General features: G+C 39.4%; 1 protein-coding gene across 3 annotated transcripts in view; it reads right to left on the bottom strand.

The window, feature by feature from the left end:
- The window catches only part of agap3 (ArfGAP with GTPase domain, ankyrin repeat and PH domain 3), a 145,930-nt gene that overhangs the window by 8,777 nt on the left and 124,246 nt on the right, over positions 1 to 12,907 (bottom strand). For all 3 annotated transcript variants that reach the window (XM_008434265.3, XM_008434268.3, XM_008434264.3), the window contains exons 14-16: positions 8,429 to 8,583; positions 7,894 to 7,984; positions 6,652 to 6,874 (exon numbers count right to left, since the gene is read on the bottom strand). In XM_008434265.3, the coding sequence (XP_008432487.1) occupies positions 6,652 to 6,874; positions 7,894 to 7,984; positions 8,429 to 8,583 (469 nt within the window). The remainder of the gene's footprint in view (positions 1 to 6,651; positions 6,875 to 7,893; positions 7,985 to 8,428; positions 8,584 to 12,907) is intronic.

The following is a 12,907-nucleotide window of genomic DNA, read 5'->3' as shown; positions in this document are numbered from 1 at the left end:
GAAATTCTGGGCCAACATCAAAACCGCTCCCTGAGTTTAAAGTGGAAATGAGGTTCCTGTCCTGAGCTGGTGTCCCTTTTCATTTGCCTATGCAGAGTCTGGTGAGTTAAAGGCAGCTTTAACAGTAGAGAAAAGGTTTCTTTTATAATTCTATTAGAGCTCTGTCCCTCCAACTCTATGCTGAGCAATGCATTCTGACCCTGACTTAATTAAGTGGCAAATGGCAGAATGATTCTCCTAAACCCAGCCCAAGGAGTCAAGAACACATGACTGAATTCAAATAAAGAGGAACAAACAAGGACAATTAGTCAAGCCTGAAAGACAAAGATGAACAGAAATTTATAGGAAGGGAATAGAAAGTGAGACGGGGGAGGAGGAGCAAGAGATTCTACAAAATGACCAATCTAAGTGCCTGTAATAAAGGTGCATTGGTCCATATAGGAAGAGGAGGATGTCCGTCTCAGTACTCGCCCATCTTTCAAACTCATACTGAGTGCTTCACAACTATCAAAGCTTCTCTAGGCTCCTCCTCCTTCTTCTTCACGAGCCTCCACATTCACTGTGGATACATCAAATAAATGCTTTGAAAGGGAAAGAAATGGCGTTGGTGGTGAAAGGGGCGATGGGAGTTGGTCCGGGGGTGGGGGAGACGGCTGTGGTTGGACCAGCTTGAACAGACTTTGCAGTGGGGGTGGAGGACTTCTATAGAACTGGTTCCCATGCAGCCAGGAGCTCCACTTCCACAGACCACGGGGAGGGAAGAGCAGAGAGTGAGGAAGAGCAGTAGAAAGACAAGAAGGGAGGGTGAGAGGGGAATGACAGAGATTGAGAAAAAAAAACAAAAAAAAAAACACAGACAACAGAAGGAAAAAGCTGGGGCCCCCAAAGCATCAAAGGTTGCTAAGGGCGAGAAATGAAGGAGCAACACAGTAAACGCTCCACTAAGAGTGCTAAATAAGGCCTCCCATGGTCCAGTGGGTTACAGTGCAGACCAAGCTTTACTCTGCTCTGAGAATGCCAGCACCAAAAAGAATGTAGACAAATATTTTTACAAGTCCAGTCGATGCTTCTTGCCCGTCTCTCTTCAACGGTGCAGCCCGAACAGATGACCAGAACTCAAAAGGTTTGTTGAGCTCTATAGAATTGCCAGTGGGAGAGCATCTGGGTGCCAAAAGGCAGGCAGAGGGATGAGTTGAATATATTGTGACATTAATGAGGTTGTCAGACCCCTCATGATGGAGTGGCTCTGTTTTTGTGCCAGCAAGACTAACACTCTTAAACGCTCATGCTGTTAACCCCTGCTGAACCCTTGCCTCACGTACAAAGCTGAGGGGACGATAACACATGGCCCGCTTAAGTGTGTGGACTGCTTCATGTAGTCCTGCACACATGAAGCGACAGATTTAAATCCTTTGTTTGTTTTTTTTGTGGCATTTTTGTTTATTTATTTTAATTTCCAAACATTATTGAGACTAAATACACCAGCCACCTAATTAGGAATACTTTGCTATCAAGTCGAAACCATTTTGTTTTCAGATCTGCCCAAATTCCAGGAGGCATAGATTCAACAAAGCGTTAGAAATGTTTCTCAGTGGTTTTGGTTCATATTAACATAGTTGCTGCAGCTTTGTTGGCTGCACATCCATGTCCATCTCCTGTTCCAACACATCCGTGGGGTGATCAACTGGATTGAGATCTGGTGAGTGTGGAGGCCAATGGAGGACAGAGAACTCAACGTCAGCTTCAGAAAAGCAGTTTGAGATAATCTGAGATTGCTTCTGGAAGCGTCCACCAGAAGATGGGTAACACTGTAGTGATAAAGGCATGGATATGTTCAGTAAAATGACTTAGAAAGGCAATGGCATTCAATTGATGATCATCTGGTACTAAGGAGTCCAAGGTGTGCCAAGAAAACATCCCTAACCGTTTTTCCAATCAGTTATCATCCAATTTTATTGAACCAGAGTGAATTGTAGCCTCGGTTTCCTGTTTGTTGCTGAAAAGAGTAGCACCAAGTTCAGTCTCCTTCCATCTTCTTCAATTATTCTGTACACACTGGCTGTAATAAGAAATTATCTGAGGTACTGCTATCTTTCCATTTAACCAGTCTGACCATTCCCCTCTGACCTCGAACATAAAAAAAAAGGCCTTTTTGTCCACTCAGCAACTGCTCTCAAGATGCGCATAGAATGTTCGGTTTTTTTCTGAAAAACAGAACATTCTATGCAAACCCAAGAGTCCTACCTACACTCAGACCAGCCTGTCTGGCACAAACAACCACAAGACATTCACTAAGTCGTTTAACTGATTAACTTTTTTTTTTTTTTACCATTCTGATGCTAAGTTTAAATTCAACAAGTCATTTAGGAGGACCTAATAAAGTGTTTGGTGAGTATAATGGTGAATTGCATGGCTCACTATGCCCATGCTATAACAGAGCAGTCCCTTCTTTCCGTCCACCTGGCCCTGAAATCCAGTGGCATATTGGCAATTAGCAACCAAGGTGCTACTTCTCCCACGCAGGGATAATTACTGACCTGTGGCTTTCATTTAGAAAGAGAAAGCAGACAGAGGACATAGGAAGACTCAGCCATTCATTTGTCTTAATTAATTAGTCTTCCTCCACCAGGGCTCCTGGTGAGGCCGACTACTCTAAAAAGTCCTGAGAACCAGCCGCTTCAACGGTTGTAGCCTGTGAACAGCCTGGAAGCTCTGCCCGATGTTCAGGGGCAACCGTGAGCAGCAGAAGCTACTGTGGATAACTCTTGCAGACGCGTTTGTGGTGACAGGACTTCCTTTGCAAACAGCACGACTGGACAATGGGAGAGCTGGAGAAGAATGGGTTAAAGCAGACAGAGGGACCAGGTTTGGAGAGGTTAGTGGTGTGATTCATTTTTATTACCACGCAGCCCCTGCAGGCGGCAGGAGTGGCAAATTATTTCTGAAACAAAGTGGAGGGCTCTCATCAGAGCTATTACCCGCCTGTGGCCGAAGGCGGCGCAGAGCCCACAGAGGGTGACAGTGAGAGGCCCCCCATCAATGAGGGATAGCCGTCCACATCCGTCCACGCTCCAGGATATCCCCCTCCCCAAATGAGAACTGGTGTCTGTGCTTCTGTGCGTGTGTTGCGTTGTGTGCAAGAGGAAGATAAAGGTAAAGCTAACTGTTGGACCACTCCCATGATATCCATCAAAATAATCTCCAGTATTGTTTTTGTCACAAACCTGCCAAGCAATTAGAGGTGACGTGCAAAACACAATGACTTGCGGGTGCTAATTAAAGGAACAGCTCCCATGTAATATTCTGACTGCAGAGATGAGCAATGACAGAAAGTACTAACAAGTTCATCATTCCAGATTCAGCTGAAGCATAGCCAGATGAAACCTTCTTCTGAAATGACCCTACCTAGCAATGCTCTAAAAATAAAACTAATCAGTAAGTAAATGTTCATTTATTAATTAAGGAAACTAAGAGGAACATTTGGATTGTCTGGTTATACAAAACCCACTGTTAGTTTCTGGGTTTGAGGTACAATTATAATAATAATTTTAAAAAAGTAAAAAAAAAAAAAGAAAACATAACTATTTTTCTGACAAGTGAAGTAAGCAGTGTAACTGTTTTGAGAATAACCGAACTGCTTTCAGCATGAGAGTTAATCTGGTGGAGTAAGTGTAAACTATCAGCTCAGAAAAATATGTTGAGCGTTTTTTAAAAAAAAAAACCTGATAACCTGACTCCTATAAAGTTGACTCACTTTTTAAACTAACTTCAATATAACAAGAAGCCTCACCCACATCTAAGTACCTTTGGATGGCAGCATTTTTGGTATCCAGCTGGAAAAAAAGAAGCTAACAATAGACACTCGTGGAGTTCATTAGTTAATCCAAACCATGTAAATACAATTTATTAAAACAGCTGGTCAGTTCACACATGCAAATATTTTTCAAACCACTTTCACATCGTGAAGCATGCAGTCATCCTAATGTTCAACTATAATTCAGCAGCTGTGCTGATCTGCGTATAACAAATTTACATACCGAGTTCCTAAGATCTTGAATATCATAAGCCAAACCAATCTTGTGGATGAGCGGCTTTAAGTTAAATCTCAAAAATGCAAGAGGTAAAACTAGTCTTGCAGGAGACATTCAATCAGACACCAAGTTGATATTCAGGTAGTTACTGAATCGTTTAGATTAGGTGTCACTAATGTTTAGTCAGAGTCAGTAGCCATACAAAGCCTGCCTATGTGTCAAGACAAAGCTGCTATGTGTCACCAGTTTGACACAATTAAAATCCTTGCTTTTATGGTGAACTGCATTTAAAAGAAGAAAAAAAAAAGCACAAGAAGGGGGGGAAAAATCAATCAGCTGGAATTTATTCATCCTACTTGATATATAAAGGAGATTTTATAAAGGAGAAAACCATCAACATCTCACCAACCAGTAGCAATGTAAGATATTTAAAATGATATTCTTGGTCTAAAGATTAGTTATCCAGCAAATGAGATTTATTGTTTGACAGCAAAAGCTAATGGAGATGTTGCTGCGGGACAGGATCGGATTTTTTTTAGACAGTGAAGAACCTTCCTGCCTGCGGTGACGTGGGACTGACAGTGGTAGGGAGAGGAATCAACATCAATAATCTTTCATCAAGTCCACAGTGCAGCACTTCAACACAGAAAGGACTCAATAAACAACTGTAGGCCATCGTTCAGGTCTGAACTGGCCAGAGAGTGGAGGATAAATCCGAGCGGTTTGCAAGCAGCGGATAAATAAAACATCACTTCGACTGAAGCGTTTTTGTATCTACAAATGGCAGAGATGTCACCATAAAAAGTCTCATGATTTAAGATAAAACACACTCCTTGATATTTCAGTCTTATGTGGAACATTTCAGCAACAACGCATAAGCCTGTAGCTCAAAAAATGTGCATCAAACTACATGCTCTCAACTTACGTAGATATAGATAGAAATATCTTTGTTTTGATACATTTAATAAATGCAGAAGAGAAATTAAGGCTGCTATAGAGAAATCATGTGATTACTGAAAATTGAGGTGACAACCTCTAAACCAAATTTTTCATGTTCTTTTGATTTTATTTTCCATTATTAAAATGACCCACCATCTCCCGTAAGTTTTAGCATCTTAGTCAGTAAAAATGTACACATGAGATTATTAGACCATTCAACATGCCAAATATATTGTTGGCATTAAAACTCTGATTGCATAGAATTTGAAATATCTGATTTGACATTATGAAAAGTGATGTCACCACACGCTAAGCAGATGATGAAATCATTACTTTCATAAACTTTGGTCACACAATTTTTTTTCTCTCATTTATGTCTCTCCCCCTCTCATTACTTTAGTGCTGCAACATTTTTGAAATCTTGTCAAATTAAAATATTTTCTAAAAATAGTAAAGGTGTAAATAAATGATGCTGATTATCTTGTGGTAGATCCTGATTTCTAGTCAACTGATGGGCACATCTCTAGTGTCAGCTAGAAACAAAAAGCAAGAATATAAAAAAGGAAACCAAAAAACTGCTTGATTGATGTCAGTGAGTATTCCCATTTGCATAAACCTTGTCAGTTAAATCCAAATATAATACTGATAATGGTGCTCATATTCAAACCTAACGGTATACAAACAAATTAAATTGTAAAAAAATAAAAAATAATTACCTCTTCCCGTAGCTGTACTTGCACAATTGCGAGCATTAGCATAAAAAAAAAACCCCAAATTTTTTTTCTGCTTTTCTCTTAAAGTTACGAAGCTCAAATGCCATCAGCTAAAACCGGTAGCCAATCTTTGTTGCGACAGACAGAGTGATGACCCAGGTCTGTGTGATGGATATGTGACATTGTGGTTTGGGACCTGGGGGCCTGGCTGTTGGGGTGGGGTTTAGCCATCATGGTGTGCTTAATTACCTGCACCGCCACACAACAGACCATTAGTCAGACTGGGACGATGGGTCTCAACAGTCAACAAGAGATAACAATCCTCTTACCAGACTGTTATCTGGGTACCTTAGAGGAAGGGAAACTGCAGGCAGAAATATATTCAGAAGCAGAAAAACCTTTGGTTAAGATGGAAGAATAAAAGGAAATGTCTTTGCCAATTATGATGAGAAATCTCAATGCTCTTGTAAACAAACGTGTTGTTTGTTCATCGGTACCCATATTTTAAAAATCTTCCCATGATAAGAACTCTTATGTCAAGCCACAACCCTGACTTTCATCAGGCAACTGCAAAACAGTGTCAAACATACCACTGCATTTCATGGAGTTTTATTTTGAAGCTGCAAAAATGAACAGAGAAAGAAGACTGTAGCAGAGATATTAGATTTATAAAAAGAGAGCAGGAGGTACGGTGAAGGATAAAATCTCTGACATAACAGACATTGTGATCAGTGTGTATGAAAAGAACTGAAGCTCAAGACATAAAATAATGTGTTTTTGACTCAGTGGGCTGACATTTATGGCCCCCTGGTGATTCTTATGGAGCATTTGGTGGTGTGAACTGCCTCCGCTGAAATGTGGGTAGCTAATAAATGGCGGCTAATGGAGAGAAGACTCTCATGCATTCTCCTCCTATAATCTCTGCACGCTTCATTAAGCATCACCTTTATTTGCAGAATCGTGCTAACCTGGTGCTGTCGTTCCCTGGCTTTGTGTATCCCTCCAAACAGCCCTCCCATACGCTGTTGGCCATCGCGTTGCCGATTGCTGTCATCACCATGCTCAGCTCCACCGGCCAGTCGTCCAGGTCCAGAGAGCGCACGCGGGACAGGTGGGTGCCCAGGTTCCTGTGCATGCCCGAGCACTCAATGCACATCAAGGCGCCCAGGTTCAAACTGGCCCAATCCGGGTCTACAGGATAGAAAAATCAGGAATCATTAGAACAGGTCAGAAAGAGTTAGAGTTTTTACTTGAGAATATCTATAATTTATTTATTTATTTTTAGATTTGATCAAACATTAGGTCATCACAGTTGTGACCCTGTTTCTTAAGAATAAAAGGAAACCCCATCATTCTGCACAGACAGTTGTTGTAATACATACAACTTAATTAGATTTCACTGGAGCTCCTACAGAAGATAAAATAAGAAATGGTACCAATATCAAACTATGCTGTATAATTATCCTAAGGTTGTGTTAATGACTTTAGTTCATCGTATTAAGCCAAGAACGGGTTTGCAAAAGTAACCCATGTTAGACTGTTTTATATCCAACAATTTTTTTTCTCCATTGATCACTGCCTTCTTTCAGTTAAGCTGTGACATAAATAAATCTTGCAAAATGAAAAGGCACATTTGTTAATACGTAAGATAATGCCATTAATGGCACATTCCCTTTTAGGGGAAACTGTAAAGCATCTTCCTAGCAGCCAGCTTTGCACAGATAAAAGTCAGAACAGTAAAATAAAATATATTTTGTTTAAATGACACGTTTAAGCAAAAACAACAGAAGAGACACATCCTCTAAGTGAATCTTTAAAAGCTATATTGTTGACCAATATGACTGGAAATTGCTGAATTCGGCTTAAATTTAGCCAAGTGGTGTAAATATAAATTCTAATGATGGACTTAGCTTAATGTGTTAGATACCTTCTTTCCTTTAACAACCTCAGTTACAATATTTTTTGTATTTACTATTTACTTTACAATCAAAAATCTAAACTGAAACAAAAATGTTTTTTTTAAATGGTTTTTACAGCACAACTTGATACAGATTTGTTATAGCTAAAGCACATATAGCTTCTAGGAAAAAAGTAAGCAAACTGTTCTTATTCTTTATTTTGACTAGTTATATTAGTCTCTAGAATGTCAATGTAATATTGAATCTTCTTTATAATATCCATATATTGTAGATATGCAGAGATATACTCACTGGGTGCATCACAGTCCACACAGAAGCTGTTCCCCCTCACGTTCCGTATGGACTGAATGGCCATTGCATCACTTTGGCTGCCTAACCGAGACTGTGAGAAATTAAGGAGAAAATAAGTCAACAGGAACTAATTGTTCCAGTGTGGGGGAACAGAAGGCAAACAATTACAGCTGGACTCAGGTTGTGGACAACTGACAAGGAGGTGATAGGAGCTTCAGTGGCTCAGGTGAAATGTGAAGCAGAGAGAATATGAATATGTTAATGAGGCTGTGTTTCCCCATGTAGCCCGACACTAGCCGTTTTCTCCCTCTGATGTCTGTCAGTTTTAATAAGAGACTTCCCACACTGCGGCACACCTGTCTGACTACCTCCCACGTGCCGTAGCTTCAAGCTGGTGAGGTGGGGAAGGGGCACCGTAAGGTCGGAGGATGAGGAAAAAGAGGAATGTAAATGAAGCAGAAGAATAGTAGGACGACAGCAGTTAGATCCTATGCGTGTCTTCTTATTGCTCCTTATGTTTCCTGACCTACTGTACCTTGTTCTTGATGCTCTCACAGGACTGTAGGCTGGCAAAGATCTGGCTCTCTATTGCTTGCACCCATAGCTCCCTCTCCTCATATGTAGATGCTTCGAAGTTCCACGTCTGGCCCGTCAACGACACAATGATGAACTCAAAGGAATCTTCTTGCTCTGAAAATAAAAAGTACAATAGCTTAACATAACAACGTAAAAATACTAAGGTAGTGTTGTTTGTGTTTCATCTGAACATATTTATGAAACAGTATATTTAGGTTCTGAAATAGACAATCACCACCTGGCACCCCACTGATTGTTCACATTGGAAGACGGAGAAATATGCATTTCATTCTATCATGAAACTGACACTCCAAATCACCTCCGAAGGTCAAGGGTGTAGAAACTATAATGAATGTTTAAGGCTAATACAGTTTTCCATTGTCTATACCTGCCTGACCTTTCAGGGTCACAAGAGGGGAGAAGTAACAGGTGTTGGTGTTTGTCTTCAGCAGTTATTGGATTATTAGTTGGATACTCCCCGGATGAGTTGTCAGTTCTTCACACGGTAACACTGAGAAACAATCATACCTAATGGCATTTTAGAGTTATCTCTTATCCAAACAGTTATGTTTTTGGACTGTTTAGACTGTGGGATGATGTCAGAGAAGCAAGGTAGGACCCACACATGTATGGGGAGAACATGCAAATTCCCAGTACCTTCTTGCTGCCAGGCAACTGTTCTACCAAGAAAATGCCAGAAAAATGCCTACCAAGCAGGGTTATTTATTGATGAAATACACTGAAACATGTTGCTGTTGATTTGTGTAGCTTGGTAACTGAGCACAAGAGTTCAAAAATCTCCCAAGTTTTCAGGCTTTTTGCTAAAATGCCCTCTAATGGTGACAGAGACAAATTCAAGATCTGAGCTCTGACATCAAAGACAAATCAGATGCAGCCCTGATTCATCACCCAGTTTTAGTTCTTGTAAACACTTCAGTCACTGCATTTAAGGCTCTATTTTATCAGATGCTTTAGTTCTTCCTGTTTTATCCAGAAGAAAAAGGGCTGTTTATATGTTTTGAATATACATAAAAACACTGGTGCACAGTTGAACTTTAAACACATGAGAGATATGTGAGATTAAAATGTTCCACTACTAGAGACAAATCATTTGACCACTGTCAAACAGGTTGTGGTCAAGTACCGGGGAGTTTTGGCTTCCAACGTCAGAAAATGTCCTGGATTATGCTATAACATGATTTGATGGACTGCGAGAAAGTGTGCATGAATGGGTGAATGGGACAGGTTTGTAGAGAGTAAAAAACCTTGGTTCTCATTTATCAAACATGCACAAAATGGTACCACGTTATCTGGGGATTTACGTCTCCAAACCCAAAACAGTGTGGAATAGGGATATGTGGATCTGAACATAAGCAATTACGCCTGAGAAAGTGGGTGACATTTTTTTGCACAGTATTGCACTGGACATTGCAACTAAATTTGGTTCTCTGCTACCAGATTACTTGCTAGATGAACAAGATTGCTCATAGGCTCGGTTTGGTTCACTTAAACACAGTTCGCTTTTTCTGCAAAGATTTTTATGTCCAAACTGAGGTTCTAATTAACTATTAGCTATAGATGTCCCCAAATCTTTTGGCCTTTACTTTTTCTTTCCTCACTGTATTCTTGAATTCATTCTTTTAAACAGACTTCAACCCCTGGTTCCTTTCTGTGTGACTAAGAATTATGAAAATGTCACCTGATGTTTTCTGTGAGGAGTTCTGACACAACATATGTTCCAACACATGCTGTTCAGCAGCAATTCATTAACTCTGTACAGTACAATGTGACTTGTGTAACGTCTCTGGTCTCTGCACATGCTTGAGCTCATTGCCAAATGATTTGTAATTACCTAATTATGTCTATGCAAATAGTATTCTCATTTGCATAAACCACGTTTGGAGGACTGGAGGCAAACGCACACAAGAGGTACACGTTTTCTACTGCAGCTTTTATCCACTTTGTCAACATCGCGTTTCTGTTGATTTGCTTCCTGAATGCTTTGTTTTTAACGGTCAAACTGTCGATTGGACTAATTATTAAAATTACATAAAAACTTGCAGTACTGCATATCACTCTAAAATTTCTGACATTAAATTAGCAGTGCATGACTAATAAAACGTCTGCAATAACACGATGTTGTGGTGTTAGACAAATCATCCGACTGAAGATATTATATTTACAATCAATTTACACTCCTTGCTGTGTGACACAGTCCTTTGCTGCTTAATGACAGATGTGCGATGGATGCCACTAATGTTGCAATCTCTGTGCTGCAGCAGAGGGGCCATTTCTTCAGGACTAAAGCAATAATGCAATTAGCTTGACACCGACTTCAATTATCTGATTTAGTTTGTGGTATCGACTCCAGGTCACAGAGAATCAATAAAGACTTGAAGCCTCTTTATTTAGACTTACAGCACAAAAAGTATGTGTGAGCATCTGTGTGTGCGTGTGTGTGTGTGTGATATTTTAAAATACTGATCATAGCAGAAGGATTCCACAGAAAAAGGGGTTAACTTTAGGCATTTCAAAGGCAGAAAACATAGAGCAACACAAAGGCAAAAAATAAAAAAATAAAATAAGAAAGATTAATTGTGATACACATAATCGAATTTCATTTTTTCTTCTCTAATATACCTTCAGGTACAATAACTAATGCGTTTGATTAGAATTTGTGATTCCGAATGTTGTTGTACTTGTGCTCTCATTGCTGTGAAAACCTGAACAAAGCTAATTATTCTGTTGGCTGACCAGGCAATAAATTGGAGGCATTAACACACTTTCATTATGGAGATTAAAAAAGCGACGGATGGCTGGTTTCTTAAACTGATGCGTACACAAAGGATTGCAAATCTAGTGCTCTATGTATAATGATGTACATTAGAAACGTGAAATATACAGGATCAGATGTGACTAAACATGGGCGGGTGCCTGATGTGAAGGTACATTTTGGCTTTAAAAACTTAATTTTCATATGGTCTTACTGTGTGAATTATTTAAAATCAAAAGTCAGTGAGAGCTCACCCCAGAGCTATCTACCAGAGCAGAGTAACCCTGTCCAACTGTTGCTGTGTACTGTCCATCAGCTGGCTGAAAGAAAGGAATTCCTCAAAATGTTTCTGCTTGTTAAAAATAAAGACAAATTGTTGGTGAATACTTCCAGTCATGAAGTATTCAACTTTATGACTGTAAATATGTATTTTAACAGATAATGGTTAAGATGAAAAAGGGAGCAACCCTCAATACTATTTTTAAGATGCGCAGTTCAGAATCATAATCAGTCATCAAACACAAAGAATTAGCAAGATTGTAAAATTAGCAACCAGGGTCCAGCTAATCAACTAATTAAGTTCTGAAATCTCAAACTGAATGCTCTGGGAAATATGTACGACTAAATTTATACTGGTGGAAATGATATTTTTATTTAGAAAAAAAAAAGTAACAGGGCTTATCATACATAATGAACATACATACGTCAGAGGCAACAGGACAGGATCTGAATGTCAAAGCTCTGAATCCTCTCACTCTTCACTTGAGTGTCAGCGTTTCAAAATCAATGTAGTTGTGAATGATGAATATCAGCAGTGCTAATCTTAGTCATTTGTTTTCTATAAAATCAGTTATATCAAATTATGCATTTCTACATGCGTTATCCACTCTTATGCGTTTATTTCATTTCTTTTAAAGGCACAAAACAGAAAAATTGTGGTAAGTTTGTTGAAGATGATTAGAATCCCATATGGATCAATGTGGATTGCTTTTATCAGCCTATTTAGCAATACATGTATTAAACACACAAACAAAACTACCCAATCCTAATCCGCAGTTAATGTAGAATTTTAGTAAACGATCCTCTTCCCAACAAGCAGTCTTAGCACGAATAACCTGTCAAAGTTACTGTGCTAGGAAAATTGTCTGAAATAGGTGCTTCTGCCATCACTGTTGTTGCAATCACTGTTGTTGCAGTTAGCATGAGCACAGCCATTGAACAATCAACTTGTCACATTAACCTAAACATTAACCTGCTGACCACATCTACATCATCCAGTGATCAACAAGTTCTTGCCAATTAGCAATAAATTAGCGCTGTCCTGTCAGTGGGAGGATATGTAGGAACATGTTTTAAAGTCATTAGAAGTTCAGGGTGAAGAATGAAAAAAATATATAATTTTCCTCAATTAACCTGGCATTAAGATAAAAATTACAGCATAATGGCAACGTTGTTGCAAAGGGGAGAGGAGCAGGTTCTGATGCACATTTCTGTCCAACCATCACATGGATCATACATTTTTTTCACCATCTCCTCCAAGTATATTGTTCATCTTCTCCTTTATTACTTGTTGGCGTAAAACAACAAGCAGATTATATTTTAAGACACAGAAGGACTTTGGCTACCATTATATATTTGCAGTTGGATAAAGCGTGTCAAATTAAG

The sequence above is a fragment of the Poecilia reticulata genome, chromosome 17 (genome assembly GCF_904066995.2).
Source record: "Poecilia reticulata chromosome 17, P_reticulata-male-v2, whole genome shotgun sequence".
NCBI classification, from domain to species: domain Eukaryota; kingdom Metazoa; phylum Chordata; class Actinopteri; order Cyprinodontiformes; family Poeciliidae; genus Poecilia; species Poecilia reticulata.
This window is presented reverse-complemented; position numbering and strand designations above follow the sequence as displayed.